This window comes from Podarcis gaigeae (genome assembly GCF_964106915.1).
Source record: "Podarcis gaigeae genome assembly, chromosome: 6".
NCBI lineage: Eukaryota > Metazoa > Chordata > Lepidosauria > Squamata > Lacertidae > Podarcis > Podarcis gaigeae.
The window spans coordinates 37,649,247-37,668,616 of NC_139682.1; the positions used below are offsets into that span (position 1 = coordinate 37,649,247).

Below are 19,370 nucleotides of genomic sequence, written 5' to 3' on the forward strand. Positions count from 1 at the left end.
CTGTTGCTCTAGCGAGACAAATCCAACTCGAAAAAGAGTGGCTAGGAAAATGACAAGGAAATGTACTTATGTACATATGAATGCCAGGCAACCAATCAGGATGAAGGCTCATTGTTACATTAAAAGGTAAAGGTAAAGGTACCCCTGCCCATACGGGCCAGTCTTGACAGACTCTAGGGTTGTGCGCCCATCTCACTTAAGAGGCCGAGGGCCAGCGCTGTCCGAAGACACTTCCGGGTCACGTGGCCAGTGTGACAAAGCTGCATCTGGTGAGCCAGTGCCGTTTACCTTCCCGCCAGTAAGCAGTCCCTATTTATCTACTTGCACCCGAGGGTGCTTTCAAACTGCTAGGTTGGCAGGCGCTGGGACCGAGCAACAGGAGCGCACCCTGCCGCGGGGATTTGAACCGCCGACCTTTCGATCGGAAAGCGCTAGGCGCGGTGGGTAAAAGCCGCAGCGTCCCGCATTGTTACATTACTGCCCTGCAAACAAGATAGGAACGAATACTCAAGAAAGACCTCACATAGTCTAACCTCTGTGTAAACTTTGTGCAAACAAAGTGGAATGAATGTTCAATAAGCAGATCATCTGCAGGAGCCCCTTGATTCACTAGCAGTCTATGAAGAAATCAGTCTTTTAGTCTCTCATAGGGGCACAGAATACTAATGACATGCTTTCAATTGTTTCACAGTATAAAGTCTGTGAAACACTGTGCACATTCAAGGTGGTATCCAGCTGCCCATTCAGTGATTATATGTTTGAATCAATTGTTTTAATTACTTCATCCACTTCAGTCCTTGTCTGTTAATTATTATAAACTGCCCTGTGATCCTCAGATGGAGGGTTGTATAGAAAATTAGCAAACAAATAATAGTATTAAATTAAAATTCTGTTCTGTCCCTTCTGTTACATTTGTTGTCCTACATTTGATACCAGTGGGTACTCGGCTGCTGATATATGAGTCAGAATCTTCGAGCTTTATTTCAAAGAAGTGCCACTGATTTCATGGGTGTATGTTGCCATGAAGGTTTTAAGGGCAGTAATCACTGGATGAAAGAAAGAGAATAATGACAAGATGTAGGCGGAAACCAAAACCAACTATCCTGTTTTGTTTTGTTAATTCCAGGCAGACCACTGAAGGTTTAAGACATGAAATACCTTTCAGGGATGAAGCATCCTCTTTATCCATAGATATGGATAATCTTGATAGAAGCCTGATACTGATCATCTCTGAGTACCAAAACAAGAAGGCCCAGTTTGAAGCCAGCCGAAGTGCAGATGTCTCAGGTATAATACCTGTGTTTCAACCACTACATTCATCATTTCATACATAAGCGGCTGTATCTCCTACTGTAAATACGGACAATTATCTGATTAATGGGCGGCTTTGCCATATTGTGGATTTTGTGTCCTGCCTGAAAGAAATTGAAGAAGAGAGATCTTCAACTTAAGTCAGACTTTCGCAATCTTTCCCACTTCTCATTTTTCCTCTTCCAACCCTCCCCCCTTTGCATGTAAGAGTGGATCCAAGCACAGGAGCTTATATCAGAGACAACATTGCACTCTCACAAAAGCACATTTCCTAGTGACCCTCAGTGGAAGCTTTGCTCATTTGCACACAGCACTTTTGTTTTCAGCTGCTTAAAAATGGCAACCTACTGTGGATGGAATATATTTCTTCTTCTTCCCCCCTGTGTTAAAGGTGTTATGAAACCGGCCTCACCGCTCAGGGTGTGTAGCTTCATCCCACTAGCATATCTAGTAAACAGATTTTGCAGTGCTTCAAAGTAACATAACAACTCTACATCAAAAAGAATGACTTTCAGTGAATTGACCCCGGGCTCCAGTCTCGGGCAGATCTGCAAGGCGTTTCTAATTATTCTTCTCACTCACATCACACAGCCTATAGTTCTTACCAGCAAAGTGCTGCTCTGAGGCTTTCCAGACACACCCCAGTGGTATTAGTAGGCCATTTCAAGAAATGTATGTTTTGTTTCTGTTCCTGCTTGGTGATCTAATTAGAAGTGTGCAGAACATCCTCCCCTCCAGGGAATTATCACCAGTCTGATTGAAACTTTTTTTGCTTCCCTTGAAAATCACTGGATGTTTCCCTTGATTAGGAAGCTCCAAATTAGCTTCCAGATTTTGCTGTAGGTGAAGTGTGATGGCAACTCTGGATGTACAGCGGTACCTCGGGTTAAGTACTTAATTCGTTCCGGAGGTCCGTTCTTAACCTGAAACTGTTCTTAACCTGAAGCACCACTTTGGCTAATGGGGCCTCCTGCTGCTGCTGCGCCGCCGGAGCATGATTTCTGTTCTCATCCTGAAGCAAAGTTCTTAACCTGAAGCACTGTTTCTGGGTTAGTGGAGTCTGTAACCTGAAGCATATGTAACCTGAAGCGTATGTAACCCGAGGTACCACTGTAATATATTTACTCTGGAACTGATCCTCCAGCACTTTCTCAAACCAACATGTTCATTTACTGCAGTAGCTTCAGTTTTGCCTCCTTTTCTGAACCTTTTCTGAACCCTGATGGAAGGAAGGAGGTGTGTCGGACCACATACCTTAGCTTGCGGAGTTCTGATGTGAATCTTGGAGCTGCAGGTGGCAGAGGCACATCTCTACTATACCATGTACAGTACAGCTTACCTTTGTATAATACATTTTCAAAACAAAACACTAATGCAAGACAAAAACAGCCATTAAGCAGTTTCATGTGAATTGCGATTGGCAAGTGCTTTTCAGCTGGCGTCCTTGTGATTCACTGCTCTGGCAGATCCTCCTTCCTCCTTTTTTCAAGGTAGAACTCCATACCAGGAGGCCTTGGAAAGGAAAGCTGCATTGTGAGTCACTAAGCCATCTAAACATCATTTTTTCCTTTGTTTCCCTAGGAGCATTCAAGACACTCAGCTCTGCGCATCAGACATCTTCCAATGCCAGCTTGCGCATAGCTGGCTCTTCCAGGCGGCTGGCCCAGTCTGTGGAAAACAGGCAGAGTGCTGAGGAGCTAGAGAGTGATCTTGCAAGCCATGGGTCAGGACTGGAGGCTCTGCAGGCTGAAATGACCTTCTCTCCAAACTTGACTCCTGCCATTAATAAGGTGAAGCCAGCAGTTAACCTCTGCCAAAGGTGTCACTGCATAGCATCATTGCTCAATTTGCCTCATAAATTGTTACCCAGTGAACACTGCTTCCTATTGTTCTGACTGCAGCCCAATAATGGCTGCAGACTAATGAGGCGGAAGGTTGTTTGGGGCCAAAGTCTGTTATTGTTATTGGGTTTTTTTATTCCTCTTTTCTGCAGTTCTTCTATTGCCATGGAGACTGATGCCAGCATCTCCAGTTTCCATGAAAAATCACCCATCTAATCTTGCTGCATTTCAGCGCAAGTGCTCTCAAATGAAATCTATGGGTGTGGAGGAGTTGGGGATATCAGGAAACTCAACTGCCTCTAGATCTCTTTCTCTCCTGTGAACCCTACAGTTGTTCGTAGTTGGGGTGGGGAGAGGATGTCTGCTTTCCTCCTGGAGTAAGGGTGAAGGACCTCCAACCCAAATACCCAAGGCAGCACCCATTGACTCTCTGTCCCTTGAGACACTTTCCAGGCCATGTTCCTTCACCAGCCAAGAACTGCGCCCCTTGAGTGCTTTGGCCTGGCCTGCCTTTTGCTTGCCTAGATGGAGGAATATGTAGATATAGTGTGTGTGTAGAAATCTCTGGATTTTGTGTGACTGGAATGTAGTAAGAAAAGGTAGGGCTTACAACAGTTGCCCTGTCCATTTGTGGCTCCGTGGGGCTGCAAATGGTTTCTTTTAGCTTGCTGCTGTGGCAGTGCTTTTAATCCCTTTCTGGGAAATTTTACTTAATATTTATGAGAATCCAAAGCATTATTTGTGTATGAAGTATTAAAGCAGAACAGCAATGTTCAGCTCTCCCTTTGGGGCTGCCCTTGAGGTTGACCTGGAAACTGCAGCTAGTGTAAGATGTGGAGGCTGCTCTGGTCACCTTTTGCTATCATGTTACCCCGCTGCTGGAAGAATTGCACTGGCTGTCAATTAGCTGCAGGAAATTGGATGGAATGGACTTAAGAATGAGCAGGTGCAAAACGGACACAGACTGGAAAAAAGTCTCCTTCCCCATCCCACCCCACTGACTCCCAAGCAGTCCTTTTATGTTGTCTCCATTTGGGCATCTAAAGCTGGGTGCTGTGCATCAGTGGATGTGCTGTACCATAAGTGCATGAAGATAGTAACTCCCTGAATCATTTTTGGGTTTTGTATTATTGAAGGCATAACTTAACTGATTGTGTGGCTTCTATGTTTAGATTTGCAGTGGCATCAGGTCAGAGATTTGCAGCCCTGGAGAATGTCCTGGAGAAGTATGTCCACAGCAAAACACAACTGGATGTGGCCCTGGTCGGAGCTGTACTGGAGTGTTCTCACTTTCTGGAAGTTCCATCCAAACTGCCACGAAAACCTCCCAAGATATCCACAACTTAAATATCCGACTTCAGGAGACTACACAGATGGTGTGTGTGTGTGTAGAAAGGAAAGGGAGAGCTCCTACCTTTGCTTTCTTGGGAGACAAAGAGTGAAAACTCTTTTGCAATTGCCAAGGAAAATGCATGACTTGTGCTGTGTGGCATTTTGTGAACATGTGAACATGTTTGTCACGACACCCAACATCAAACAGCATTCCTTCAATTTTAAACTCTGCCCAGGTAACTTTTCAGTTTGGGAGATCCACCTGGCGAATATTGCTTTGTGAGGGTGCCCTGTCTGACAGGTACACTGCACAGGGCAGGGTGTCTTCCAGAAGTTGTTGGACTCAGGCTTTCATCAGCCCTAGCCAACCTCGCTAACATTCAGGGATAATTGGAGTTGTCATTGAGAAGCACCTGGAAGGCACCAGGTTGGCTGTCTCTGCACCAGCACAACAGCTGAAAGTGAAACATCCAAGAAGCATCTTGGGTGTGTCCTCTTCCTGAACAAAACTATGGTGTGTGGAGCAAATGAGAACCTGCTTGTGAATGTGCATAATGCATGTTGTTGTGATGCCATAGTGGGATTGTGCAGAAACAAATATCTGTGTTCTGAGTGCCTGTTGGTTGTTGCAGAGAAGGCAATGGCACTATTCATTTTCTTCCTCAATGTCTACATTTTTCACTATAAAAACACATTTTTTTGTTTCTGAAATACTAGGAAGCACTGGGTAATTAAGAAACAGGGAGATTGAAAGTATGGATGAATGACACTCTGGAACCAGTTTAGGATCTTAGAAACTGACTCTGCCTTGCATGTTGTTTGACATAGATCAGAGCTGCAGAAATAGCCGTTGGCCAAATTCAGACTAATGCCCAGAGCCTGGGAGACCAAATGACTTCAACTAGGGCCCAGATAGAGGGAGACATCCATCGCACCCAGCAGTTCATCTACCAGGTTCGCAACTTCCTGTCAGGTAAGTCTATGCATGAACTTCTGTCTTTGATTACTTGCCATTACATTATCTTTAAAATGGTCAGCTTTCTCATAAAACAAACCTACATGAAGCAAATGATCATTCATTGGACCAATTCATTGATTAAAAAGTTTCATGCTTACAGGAATATGAATAGTCCTAAAATGTATGCTAAGGCCAGATAGATAGCAGCTAGCTGTTGCTGGGGAAAGGAAAAAACATTAGATAGCAGGCAAGACTTCCTCCAAGCCTTTCAGAGACAAATACAGCAGATGAAAAGCATACAGCAAATTTGCCGCTATTCGAGGATGGCTGTTACAAAACCATTCTTCCTGCTTGTATTTTCCTTGCTCAATATCTTTTGTCAATTGTCTGTGTCTCCTGCCCGCTGGTACAGAAATAGAACCCATTGTGCATCATAGTGGTTATGCACAAAAGCTTTATCCAAATGGTTATGAGCTGGACTACTTCCCAAGTTATGCTTAAAACATGTGGGAGTTTACTTTTGAGTAAAGGGCATGTGGTAGAAAAGTTGTACTGGCAGTGCAGGAGTGCATTTAAGAGAAAGGATATGCCAGCCCAGGATCTAGTTGCAAAAGTTTGGTCAATGGGGGCCTTACCTTCAAAGATATCGGTGGCATTCTGACATTACAGTTTCGCACAACTTCGGGCAAAGCAGGAGGGTTTGACTTGATGCGCTATGAGGTTCCTACCAATTCTAGGATGCAAATGCTGACAGTAATTCAGTGAGGTAACTGTAGACAAGGGACGCAGGTGGCGCTGTGGGTTAAAGCCTCAGCGCCTAGGACTTGCCGATCGAAAGGTCGGCGGTTCGAATCCCTGCGGCGGGGTGCACTCCCGCTGCTCGGTCCCAGCGCCTGCCAACCTAGCAGTTCGAAAGCACCTCCGGGTGCAAGTAGATAAATAGGGACCACTTACCAGCGGGAAGGTAAACGGCGTTTCCGTGTGTGGCTCTGGCTCGCCAGAGCAGCGATGTCACGCTGGCCACGTGACCCGGAAGTGTCTCCGGACAGCGCTGGCCCCTGGCCTCTTGAGTGAGATGGGCGCACAACCCCAGAGTCTGTCAAGACTGGCCCGTACGGGCAGGGGTACCTTTACCTTTACCTTTAACTGTAGACAAAGAAGGGAGCCATGCATATTTTCCTAGGGAAGCTGTTCCAGGGATCTGGGACCATCACAGAGAAGAGTCTATCCCTGGCTCTTCCTTCCCACCCACCCCTGTTCCCCGGCAACACATAGGTGCTACTAACCAATCCCACGATAAGGAAGCTGATTTGGTGCCATGGCTTATTTTTTTGTTTGGAGGTGAACATTTTCACATTTGAGCTCCTGGGTGTATGAGAGTATCTGGAATTTGTGACCTGCTAATTTGTATTGTTTTGCTAGAAGTTCCTCTCCTGTCATTGCTAATTGACTTAGTGGTTCTTCAGTTGCCCACCCCTGAAAAAAATTAATTCAGACATGGGTATCTGCCCAGCATCTTCTTCAGGGGAGACCAATGTGTAAAGAAGAAGAAGATATTAACCACTAGTCCTACTCAGACTAGGCTCACTGAAGTTAATAGGCATGACTAACTTGAATTCATTAATTTAATTGGGTCTAATCTGATTAGGCCTTAGTTGAATTCATCAGGCTATGCCAGCTAACTTCAATAGGACTTATTCCTGAGTGGATGCATATGGGATTTCACTGTTAGGCTTTAGCCCTTGGGACTCTTACTTTAGAGTAAGCTCTGCTGAATACAGTGGACTATATTTCTGAGTATTTAATCGTCCAATCATCTTCTTGGGTGATTTCTTCCTTATGCATTTTAACACATTTGTTTTTAAATTGCAGGCATTATTTAGCATGAAAATATGCTCCTCAATCCTTTTTTTTTAAGTCATGCATTATCATTAGTTAATATTATTTTGTTAGAAGCCTATATATAACAACTTGCCTATTTGAATAGCGCTCTCTCTAAATCCCCATCTCTTGCTTGAGACTTCTCCCTGAGCAGTGCATACTGACAAGCATGAAGGCTGTGATTTGACAAGTATCTAGGGGAGAATACTGAGAGGGTGGGATACTTTGGTTGTGAGAATAAATCATGAAATGTTGAGACATCTCAGATGTGGCAGATGCAGAGAGTGATGGACCAGTTAACTCCTGCTGCTTTGAAAAATGTCTACATGTAGAGAGAATAAGAAGTGCTGCTGACAGCTAGGGTGGCCAGATTCAAAAGGGGAATGTCTACACAACTGGAATGTTAACTAAGAGCTCCTCCTCCAGACAACCTGTTTATTTAGAATTCACCTGGATTTTCTTGCACAAAGCTTATGCAGAGGTTAGACTCTATGCAGTCTTTAGTGAGCATTTGTTCTGATTTGCGTGTGAGATGGTTATACAACATTGAGAATTTGTCCTGTGTTTATCCTGATTTGCTTGTGGGGTGTTTTTATATCCTCCTGTTAATCGTTCATTCATCCCACCCTTTTCATTGCATTTCCTTCACTTTCCAAACTGCAAAGAGGCTGATTCTTTTATAAAGTCGATTTGTTGCACTAGGGTGACAGAGTGTGTTAATCCAATTGGATTGTGTGAACTTAAATGTACAGTATGCGCTTGAAACCCTCCCGCAAAATGGTGACAGTTTGATGTCCATGCCTAGTTTCCCCCTTAACTGTTAGCTTCTGACGCTTCCTGAATTTCTTATTAGCACCCTTATGTACTCTCTTCAATCTGCTTCCTTGTTTTTTTTGAACATTTCAGGCTTTGCTAATATAAGGAACCAGTGGGAACCTACAACACACACACCCCCCCAGTGTATCACCCACATCCTAACAGGAATGCTCCTTGTCAGTGCTTTGTACGGTCTAGAACAGGAACCCTTTGAGTGTTGGTTGGAGGTGGCACCTCTCACTGTGCTATACAGTTGCAAAGGAGTCAAGATTGATAAAGAGCTTGGAGGAGTATAAAATAGGATGGAGAGGGTCATTTCCTAATGCTGAGCTCAAGGATACTATAAACAATTTGACACACCCACACAGGCCAATTCTCATTCTCTCCCTCCATTTCCCAGCCCATCAACATCCCATGGCTTAACTGGCCTCAGTTATGCCTTTAATTCCTAGACTCACAAAAGCCCTGTTCAGGAGAAAAAGCCTTTGTGTGGTTCTAATAATCACAGGAGAATGGAGCCATGCTCATTAGCCATGCTCCTTGCATTGTGCCCCACTGCTCTCCAGGTGTCACAACTAGAAGGTCTGAATCTCAGAGTCTGCTTTATGCCTTTGGGCTCCTTGTATGATTTCAAACCCTGATCACACAGAGCTTTAGCCTGTGTCACATGTTGTGGAGGCGACATGTTGTGGAGGCTCCCTTCTCCAGACCCCTTCCTCTTCATATGATGGAGGCACAGCACCTGAATAGGGCTGTGGCCTGCCTGAGTTCAGTTTCTTCAGATTGTTTTCTGAAATCCTGGGCGAATCCTGGATTTTACCATAGCCATGATTGGACAACAGTGTTTCCTTCCATCTCCAAGGAAAAAATAACAGTAAGGACAAGAGTTTGGAGTAAACATAGGTGAAGATGAGATGTGTGTGTGTCTTTGCACCAATATTTGTCCTGTAATTATATTTAGAAGAGCAGCAGATCTGGCTTTCCCTAGCGACCCAGTGTTTGATTTGCTTCAAGGAAACTTCTGGTTTGTTGAATAAGATATATACTCTCACTTGGCCTCGACTTGACTTTTTTCCACTCTTATCTTTGCAGATCCAGATACTGATGCTGCTACCATCCAGCAGGTCAGCGATTACGTCCTGTCCCTTCGCCTTCCCACTGACACTGCCACAGTCCTCAGGAAAATGAATGAGATTCAGAGCCTGGCAGCTAAGCTGCAGTGCCCTGAGACATTCATTTCCCAAACGGCTGGGGATGTTGCTAAGGCCAGACAGCTTCAGCAGCAGGCAGAAGAAGCCAGGTAAAGAGGCCTTTAGTACTGTTGGATCATGTAAGGAGAGTGATGGAACCTGTTTGTAGATATTATTCAGAAGAAAGGTCCTGCCCTATAGCTAGTACAAGATTCTTTGCCTTCTTGAGGCTTCCCGGGGACGTGTGTGCAAAACCTCAAGTTTTTAAACCAATTCAAATAAGACACTATATATGTGATGTGGTTTCATTTAGCACCCACTGAGATCTGTTGGTAGAAGCATGCCAGCCACATCATTGAAGCATCACCCCACTCTATTGGTTGAATACAGGAACAGTGCTCTCCTTTCTGGACAGACATTAACCCTGCATCCAATCCACCTACACTAGTGGCCAAAATTGTGGAAACCTGTTGGGAAAAGTGTATTTCCGAGCTTTGGTGGCTCTCATAACACCACTTTCTTTTAGAGTAATACCATAAAGTTATATATCGATGGAAAGATAATTTAATGAAGAATGTAATGCAACAAAGTTTGTTCAATTTTCTGTATTCTATCAAAGGTTATATAGCCAAATAACAAAAAAAAAAGGGTGGTGTTATGAGTATCCCTGCAAATGTAGAAGGTTAGCCTATTGCAGAAACTTATCCTTGGAATGGAGATGGGAGCCAAGGATTTCCTGGATGACAGATCATATATTGTAGCTGCTGTACAATATGTTATTAGCTCTCACCATGCTAGCATAAAGTGATGGGATCTTTTACACAGACAACATTTTTCACTAGCGCTCACTTCGGTAACCACCTAAGATTCTGAATTAAAGTTTGCTGGCTTATCTTGCTTGGACGCTGCTCAAGGTTTTGTCCCTGCTGCATATATATATATATATATATATATATACACACACACACACACACACACACACACACACAGAATACGTCCAAAGCACCACCAAGCATCATGGGAACTGTAGTTTACCTCTCACAGAGCTACACTTCCCAGCACTCTAAGCAAACTACAGTTCCCAGGATCCTTTGAGAGTAAAATGTGCTTTACATGTATGGTGTGGATGCTTTGTTTATAGATGCTTGTTGTAGTCCATCCTCTCTGCCACTTCCCACTTCTTACTGGCCCAGTCTGTCTATTTTTCATGTAGCAATATGTGATGGGAATTCAGAGGGGTTCTTTTTCATAAATATACATTTAACATTTTCCTAGGAATCGGGCCAATGCTATTGGGGCCAATGTGGAAGATGTGGTGGAGAATTTGAAGCAAGCAAACACAGCACTTCAGGAGGCTGAGGACACCATCAGTGGCTCTGGCTATTCCCTCCGGCTCATCCAAGACCGCCTTAATGAGGTGAGTGATACTTGAGTCTCTGGCTCTGAAGCCCCCAAATGAATGGCTTACTCTAAAGCAAGCCGGCAGGACTTGTGATCCTCCAGGCCCAAATACATCTTTATTGTTCTGTCGATGACTCATGTTAAAAAAAGAAGAAGTTCTGTGAAGGTGGAACACCTACACACTCCCCGACAGAAACAATAAAGCACATTACCTATTTAAAGGAATAGCATTATAAAGATTGATTTCAGACTCAGAGCATCATAACTTCCCTTCCCTTGCACAGTCCAGGTAATGTCAACTATTCTAACCCTAAACAGTTAACCTAAAAATATTCAGTCCCATTTCAAGTCTGGATAAGCTAAGTGTCTTCATTATTTCCTGAGACATGGATTGCCAACTGGGAGGACATGAGCAGTTGTTGGCCGTCTTGCATTTTTTCATGCAAGAGAATATATTTTTGTACACACACATTTCCCCCGGTTCTGGGGAATGCTCTGTTTTTATTAGACAACAACAGCATCGTGTGTGCGTGTGTGTGTGTGTGTGTGTGTGTGTGTGTGTGTGTAGGTAATCAATATTGTGCCATCTCCACCATTGAGATTAGCAGGGCATGGGTGACTTCCTATGGCAAGCAGGAGGTTCTTGGGGGAGCAGGAGGCAGAAATCAGTAATGACTGGACACGCTTGTTTTGTGTTCTGCCAGCCATTTTGTATTCTGCCACGTCCTAACAACCACCATTTTAGAACTAGCACCCATAGCAGTCTAAATATTTGAAGTGTGCCTGCTGGTCCAAAAAAAGTTGGTGATTTCCATAGATTCTTGAGTAGAACAAAGTTTTTGCAATGAATATATTTTTTCAGGGACAAGAATTTTCATTGCTAAATGTTTCCTCTTTTGGGATGCTCAGATCCAGGCTGTCCTTAATCCAGCTGAGAAGCGTGTGCAGGACATCACTGGTCAGCTGGATGGTTTCACTGGGAGACTTGCCCAGCTACAGCTTAATGCAAAGCAGAACCTGTTGTTGGCTGCTGATGCTCAGCAAAAAGCAGGAGAAGCCAGTGAGCAAGCAAGGAGCACTCAGCAGGTATGGGAAATGGGAGCTTCCAGACACTACAATGTTTCTTCCCCCCTTCATTTTAAAGCTGTCATATTGTGATTCAAGGAAAACATATCACTGTGTTTCCTGTAGTTGTTTGCATGCTCTGGGGGGCAATATTAGTCAAGCAGCCCTGGCCAATACCTTTTGGGAGCTGCTTTGAATTCTGCTCCCAGTTTGGTGGTTATTCATGACGATGGCATGGTGCCTCACTATAATATAGTGTCTCTATCATACATACCCCTTTTGCTTGTCCAGCTTTCCATGCTAGGTTCAATTATAGCCCTAAACAACAGACCACTGAGGAACTGATGGAATTCATAGAACTGGGTTGTTTAAAGAGCATTTTACATATCACATGCAGTTGTCAGCCTCACCTCATCTTTTTTCATAATCCTTTGATCTAGTTATACAGGGGTGTATTCAATGCACTTGTTCTATTAGTGCAAGGATTTGTGCATGAGCAATGGAATTTCCCCCTTCCTCCTCTTTGCACACTCTGCACCTTCCACAGATCTGCTCCAGAACATTGGGGGATATTGTAGTGGAGATTGGGATATTGGAAATTCTATGGCATCCACATGATAGAGCCGTCAGATGTGTGACTTTAGCCTGTTCCCTCAATTTCTTCACAGAGATTTGAACAGGTGAGACAAAAATATGCAGAACTTAAGAGGAGGATGGGACAAGGATCAAACCTGGGAGAGCAAGGGGCTCGGATCCAAAATGCCCACAAGGAGGCCAGCTCATTGTTCACAGAAGCCTTGAGTATGATGGCCAAAATGGGAGGTAAGGAGAGCATGACTTATAGCTGACCTCACAGTAATTTTCTCTGCCTTGCCTGACCACACAGGATTACAGTTTTTTAAAGCACTAAAGGTTCTCTGTGGATTAATTTTATCTCTAGAATAAGTAGAATCCTACTAAAGTCAAAAGCAGTATTGAAGGTGTTTCATTTTGGATACAAATCTGGAATGGGGAACCTTTGGCCCTTTGGATGTTGATGACATCCAACTTGCATTAGTCCTAGGTGGTGTGGCCAGTAATCGGGGTGATGGGAGTCTGCTGAAGACTATAAGGCCTTGTGAGCATGTTCTCCAAAATGGAGGCTCTGTGCATTTTTGGAGTAGCAAAATCTCTGCCAGTCCAGTTTCAGGGTTTTGTGGAAAGGTGAAACGAACGGCGACTGCAATAACCCCCGTGTATCTCCGCTCTTTCTTTTGATGCTATGTCCACTGAAGGGTGGGGTGGGGGTGTCATGTAAACACAGTCTCCTATAGAGCCACTCACAGGCTCGCATCTTAACAACTGGTTGCCAAGCCAAGTGCCAGATTTTTTCGATGCTTCATTTGAACACTTCAGTTTGAAGCTTTCAAACCTAATGACTTTGCTCGACACGCTTTGGGAAGCAGCCAGTGCGTAGACTAAATGCCTTGGCCCCTGTAGCAGGTGGAGCATGAGTAACTGGCTGGCTCAGAGCCAGGGATGTTGCTGGAAAGGGGAGTCGGCGTTGCTTCCATTGATAAAGCTGTGCCTCTAATGAATGGCTTTCATTGAAGGTGCCTCTCTGTGCCAGAGACTTGGCAGCTGGCTGCTGCCAGGCAGTTACTCCTGCTCAGAGTTTGCTAAATGCAGCAAGGAGTGTTGATATTACTAAATAGAGCAGCAGGCAATTTCCTATGCAGAACACGAAGAGCATATTTTACCAGTGTCTGCTGACGTCAATGCCAAAACTTGTTTGCCCCTAATCGGAAGGAACTGATTCAGGATGCTATGTGTTAGAGCAGCAATTTTTTTAAAAAAATTGTGGTTCAGATCCTGCCACTGTTTTAGGAAGGCTCAGTGGGGGGTGTTAAGGATAGGCATAAAATGTGGTCTGCAAGGCATCTATGAGTGTAGACTCAAGCAAAAGTCAGCTGCTGAATTTGTCTACTAAAATAGATGTACTACTATCCAGAACTTGCAGGAATGCTTGCATCAAACTGTGGCAGCACTTAATTGATTTGTTGTGCTCAAGGTCCTTTTTCCATCCTTGGAACCTGTCTTCTGCTTTCTGCATGCATATGCCTTTCCTCCTCTTGGGACTGAAGCTTGTTCTTTGCATTAGGAAGTTTAAAAGTAATGCTGAATTTGTGCACAAAGAGCTGTGCATGCTTGGTAATGCAAGCAAGGGGGAGGGTAGGATGCAAGGAATCAGCCAGTGATCTCCAGAGATAAAGTGTGACCTTGAAAGATTAACACACACTCTGCAACAGGGGGCATATTATATAACAGCTTAGTTTCACTCTGATCAGATGAATGAGAAATCCATGGCTGCTGCTGAGCAACAGCCTACACACACATATATAATGTTAAAGAACTGGAGATGACACAAAAACTTTTTTTTCCTGTGCATGTACCCTATTTCTTTTTCAACCCACAGCTATAGAAACAGAGCTTCAAGTTAGCAACAGCGCATTTCTCCTTGAATCAGCCAAGCTGGCAGGCCTGGAAAAAAAGGTGGAAGCCATTCGCGATCATATCAGTCGTCGAGTTGAATATTATGCCACATGCACAGACTAGCACAGCCCTTCCTGTCTCTTTTCAGATGCCTTTCCCCCTTTACAAATAAAACAACTTTGTTCACTTTTATCAGGAGGAGAAGCTAGCTGTGAACCAAAAGAGCCCTAGCTTTTAAAGAAGTCAGTGGGTTAATTTATTTGCCTTTCAAGGTCTTTTTTTATACTTTAGAGTTACTGTTTTGAATTAAAACTTGCAGATGGTTCCTTTTTATGTAGAGTGTGTGCTTATTTTGCAACTTTTGCACTACAGAAACAAGGGGGACTGAAGCTGGATTTGGATTAGGGAAGAAACACAGTCATGAATAGTGATTTTGAGCAGCAATAATAATGACACTGCTGTATCTTGGACTTTATATTACAAGGACATCTTGTCTTATTAGCCACCACCTGCTTTACTGGCAGCATAACACTCTGCAGACGGCAGGAAGAAAATCTGCCCTTGGAGTTCTGGTGAGCGCCCTCCAGAATGAATTAACAGACCACTTCCTTTGCCATCAATAACCAACAAGCACTTAAAAACCAAACAGCTTTATTAAGCATGGTACATATTGTAGAATCACTGGCTTGGAAGCAGAACTTGGCTTCATCAAGAGAATAGGAATGCTCTGTATGTCCCCTCTGCATCCATTGGAAGATGTACAAGGAATATGGAAGTTTTTGCCCACCTACAGCTGGAGGACATCTCGTTGGCTACCACAGCTGTAATGAAAGCTACACAAGCGAGCCAGCATAGAATGCATTCAGACTTGATCACCTTTTCCACATGGGCTCAGCACAAAAGAAGAACTCCTGGCAAGTGTTCTGTTATTCCACTGGACAGCTACAGGCTATAGATACAAAGCAAACATGCCCCCTACTTCCCGCCCCCGCATAAAAGATAGCTTTTTGCAAGGATGTAGATAAGTACACTGAAATGGCTAGCAAAAACCTGCCTTCCTTTCATAGAAATGTTTTCTTGTTGGTATTAATAACCCCGCTAACATTTCAAGTCAATTGCATCACAGAAATCCTCAGGCCCACTGTTTTCCCCCCTAGAAAAATAGGTGCCGGTACTCACCACGAAGTTGTTACAGTAAGTGCCATACTTTTTAACAACAAAAAAGAGGTGCCGGTACTGGAGTACCCCCTGAAAAAAAGCACTGCTCAGGCCTATGAATGTGTAGCACTTAAATGAACAGCCACAGGCAACTGAGAACTCACTTCGGCCTGGCAGAGCTCAGACCAGGCTCCTCTTCTCTCTTCTTGCACAATTGATGTTTGATTTTGTGGCTTTGAAGAGATGAATCCAACAGCCCTCTGAAAGAGATGAAACTTATTAGTCACGTGTAACATAGTTCCACAAAATTCAGAAGTGCTACAGTTGTTTATCTTGTGGCTGGTGTTTTTAAAAGCTCTGCCCACTGAAATGGAGGATAGTGGCTCAGCAAAAACTACACAGTAATACCAGTGATAAAACTAAGTGTTTGTCCCCAAGAACCAAAACCACTGCTGGCTCTCAAACTGCTTTTCCACTTGGCAGAGTTTATATACTTAACATTAAGGATCTCTCAGAAGAAGGAACACTGGCCATAATCTAATATAGAGTTAAGCATGCTTTAAGGTGTGGGGATCTTTTTCATCCCAAAGGGCACATTTCCTCATGGGGAACCTCTGGGAGTTGCATGCAAGCAGTGCATGGGGCAGGCACCTTCATTCATTAGAAGTCAGAAGTTTCTCTACACCCATCTCTCTAACCACCATCCAGGCAACCCACAGGTATCATCACACTTCAAGGACACATTCCAGTCAGGAAAAAGCACTCAAGAGGCATTGACCACCACGAGTCAATGGTGAATTAGAAAGGCCTAGAAGGCCATACTCAGCCCCTGGGTCTGAGGTGCCCTGCGTTAAGCTTTTTGACACCAATGGGTTTACACACACCTAGCTATGAGTTGGACAGATTCTCATAGGGGAGCTTGACTTAAAGACATTTCTCAGAGTGAGATTGGAGATATTTTCATTCAGGAGTGTTACAGCGACTGGCTGACTATTCATATCCTAAAAATCTCTAACCATAGGGTCTCTTGGTACCTGACAATTTCTTATGAGATACATCAGCATAGTGGAAGTTTACACCCTCCAGCTAAGGAGAATGAGAAGCAACTGGGGGTGTGTGCACATGCTAGCAATTTGGAGCAGATAGAGAGCAAGAAAGCAGAGCCTTTTTTTCTGGGGATCTGATGTGGGATAGTGGACCTGATGGCTTGCTGAGGAGGTGCATGCTGTTTCCTTTCATTTACTCCCTACTTGTATATTTGTAAACCAAATAAATACTACAACAAGCATCCTAGGGCTCCAGTGGACTATAATGCAAATTAAACCAAAGAGTTTATAGTATGTGCCCAAAGAACTTTCTACTGCTCATATAAGTGCATTTTCTAGTCAAAACAAAAAAAAATCCTTCCAGTAGCACCTTAAAGACCAACTAAGTTAGTTCTTGGTATGAGCTTTCGTGTGCATGCACGCTTCTTCAGATACACTGAAACAGAAGTTTCCAGACCCTTCTGTTTCAGTGTATCTGAAGAAGTGTGCATGCACACGAAAGCTCATACCAAGAACTAACTTAGTTGGTCTTTAAGGTGCTACTGGAAGGAATTTTTTTTTGTTTTGACTATGGCAGACCAACACGGCTACCTATCTGTAACTGCATTTTCTAGTGCAGTGCACCCTCCTGCCCTCCAAAAGCTGTCCAGTGTAATCAAACTAGGCATGAAAGAATAGAGTGGGCCACAATTGGGGGGGGGGGGGAGCCAACCTGCATTCCCCTCTCCAGTGCTTTGGTATACATGCACATTTAAGCCAACTTCTCTAGCTAAACAAAGACACTTTTCACCTAAGCATTAAGCAAGGACAAGAGAGAATGGAACTGGAACTGGATCATCAAGGTTTCACCACTAGAAAGGGCCCTCAATACATCTGGATCTAGACACACTTACCTGGTAAATGTATGAGAAAGACTCAAATGGCTGATTTTCCAATCACATCACCAAACAAACTCCAGTTTGCCCAGTGCCAAAATAGGAGTGGTTACTGGCTTTCACTGGAACAAGGACTTCTGAGTTGAAATGACTGAGATTTGGAAGAGAACATTGAAAACAAAACAAGAGTGAATTATATGTGCGGAAGACAGCGGCAGCATTGTTTAAAAATACTTACATATGAATCAGCTCATCTATAGGTCAGCAGCTTTATGGCTCAAGGATCTATTCACCAATAAAGTGTGCAAGAAGTAAACTACTACTTTCCCCCTTGCATGATTTTGAAACTCACATCAGCATAAAATCCTTACAGCAGATTAAATGGTTAAGAATCAAGCTGACAGTCAGTTGGGGAAATAGTCTACTGCTTAACTTGCAACAATTTGGGAATCTTATCAGACACATTTCATACAAAACTGAGGCCCCGTAGAATGTAATAACACACTGACATCCAAATTACAGATGTATCCAGCCTGTACAAGCGAGTTTTGAAGAGTGCTGCAGTTCAGATGAAGTTACACACCCATATGCTTCACTGCATACACATAAGTCACAGGTGCAGAAGTCTACCTCTGCTTATTAACTTCCCTTGCTAGATTTGGATATTTTTGGGTTGTATCCAATGTTAATCATACTCAGAGTAGACCTACTGAAATCAATAGACAAGGCTAATTTAGGTCAACTCATTTCAGTGGGTCTACTTCAAGGAAAACTTAGTTGGATAAAAACCTTTGCCTTAACGTTTCAAAAGTAAGTGGATTAAAAAAAGCCTAATTTGAAAAATGAAGTACTTATAAGGCTGGGTTTGCATGCAAGACCATAAAGTACATTTGAACATCTCATGCACTGCTTGTTCTATGTGGGAGTGTTGTTAATCTGGGATAAAATATGGATAAATTTAATGTGAACATTCCTGTCATAGGCTTTATATCCACCTTATAGAGTAACCTGAGAACAAACTAATTTAAGCTTCTTAAAGCTGTCATACTTTTAGGAGTTACTGTGAATCTGATGGGTTTTCATGATTTGATGACACCAAATCGCAGCACTCTACTTTTTAAAGCCATCAGTGCATTCTGGTTTTGTCAACGCATAGCAAAGGGAATAATTTCCAGCATGGTCTCCTAACAAAAGCAAATATTTTTGCGGGGTTCTGTGTATGAAAGCAAATTACTTCAAGCCTGATATTACACCCTCAGGAAATTTTCAAGGCAAGGGAAATTGCCTTTTCATATTTTCCTTTGAATCAGAATCCGTGAGTTTTGCAATAAATCTCAAGATACGCCAAAGAAGATAAAGCAAAAATGGTTACAGGTACAATTGTTGCTCTGTAGGAGCACATGCCAGCATCTCATTTGGGACCTGGTGGCAAAAATGCAATGGACAAAGCAAGTCTCTCCCCTACTGGATCCAGCTGTCCTGAACTGGTTTGGCAATCACAACCCATCTACAGCATAATGGAAAGGTTCATACAATGTATCAGGGAAGGCCGAAATGGTTGAGCACATTTAGCACAGAGGTATAATGCATACTGAATGCACTTTTTTTGGCTTAACATTTTCCCTCCCATTGGAGACAATGGAGGGCAGGAAGTGGAGGGACAGATGTAGTCAGATTCAGGAGCATAACAAAATTATTCCCCAGACAGAGAATGCATCAGAGAACTAAAGCAGTTCAGGAGCCTTTGGGTCCAAGACCCTTCCTGGCATGTCCTTTGTGGCCATGCTGAGATTGGAGCTCTGGTGTTTGGAGGAGTCAGTAGTGAAAAAGGGAGGAGGATAATAATAATAATAATAATAATAATAATAATAATAATAAATTTATTATTTATACCCCGCCCATCTGGCTGAGTTTTCCCCAGCCACTCTGGGCGGCTCCCAATCAGTGTTAAAAACCGTACAGCATTACATATTAAAAACTTCCCTGAACAGGGCTGCCTTAAGATGTCTTCTGAACGTCAGGTA

The 19,370-nt window shown here is 43.5% G+C and overlaps 2 protein-coding genes across 4 annotated transcripts in view; one reads left to right on the plus strand and one right to left on the minus strand.

Annotated features, from left to right (window-relative positions):
• LAMB3 (laminin subunit beta 3) overlaps positions 1 to 14,600 on the plus strand; it is a 52,255-nt gene extending 37,655 nt beyond the window's left edge. Inside the window, exons 17-25 of the mRNA XM_083745464.1 lie at positions 1,127 to 1,287; positions 2,893 to 3,101; positions 4,325 to 4,528; positions 5,313 to 5,457; positions 9,232 to 9,439; positions 10,605 to 10,746; positions 11,640 to 11,816; positions 12,464 to 12,617; positions 14,251 to 14,600. Of these exons, the coding sequence (XP_083601590.1) occupies positions 1,127 to 1,287; positions 2,893 to 3,101; positions 4,325 to 4,528; positions 5,313 to 5,457; positions 9,232 to 9,439; positions 10,605 to 10,746; positions 11,640 to 11,816; positions 12,464 to 12,617; positions 14,251 to 14,390 (1,540 nt within the window). The 3' untranslated portion in view covers positions 14,391 to 14,600. The remainder of the gene's footprint in view (positions 1 to 1,126; positions 1,288 to 2,892; positions 3,102 to 4,324; positions 4,529 to 5,312; positions 5,458 to 9,231; positions 9,440 to 10,604; positions 10,747 to 11,639; positions 11,817 to 12,463; positions 12,618 to 14,250) is intronic.
• A 301-nt stretch (positions 14,601 to 14,901) lies between these two features.
• CAMK1G (calcium/calmodulin dependent protein kinase IG) overlaps positions 14,902 to 19,370 on the minus strand; it is a 46,116-nt gene continuing 41,647 nt past the window's right edge. For all 3 annotated transcript variants that reach the window (XM_083745570.1, XM_083745568.1, XM_083745569.1), the window contains exons 12-13: positions 17,365 to 17,497; positions 14,902 to 15,683 (exon numbers count right to left, since the gene is read on the minus strand). In XM_083745570.1, the coding sequence (XP_083601696.1) occupies positions 17,407 to 17,497 (91 nt within the window). In that variant the 3' untranslated portion in view covers positions 14,902 to 15,683; positions 17,365 to 17,406. The remainder of the gene's footprint in view (positions 15,684 to 17,364; positions 17,498 to 19,370) is intronic.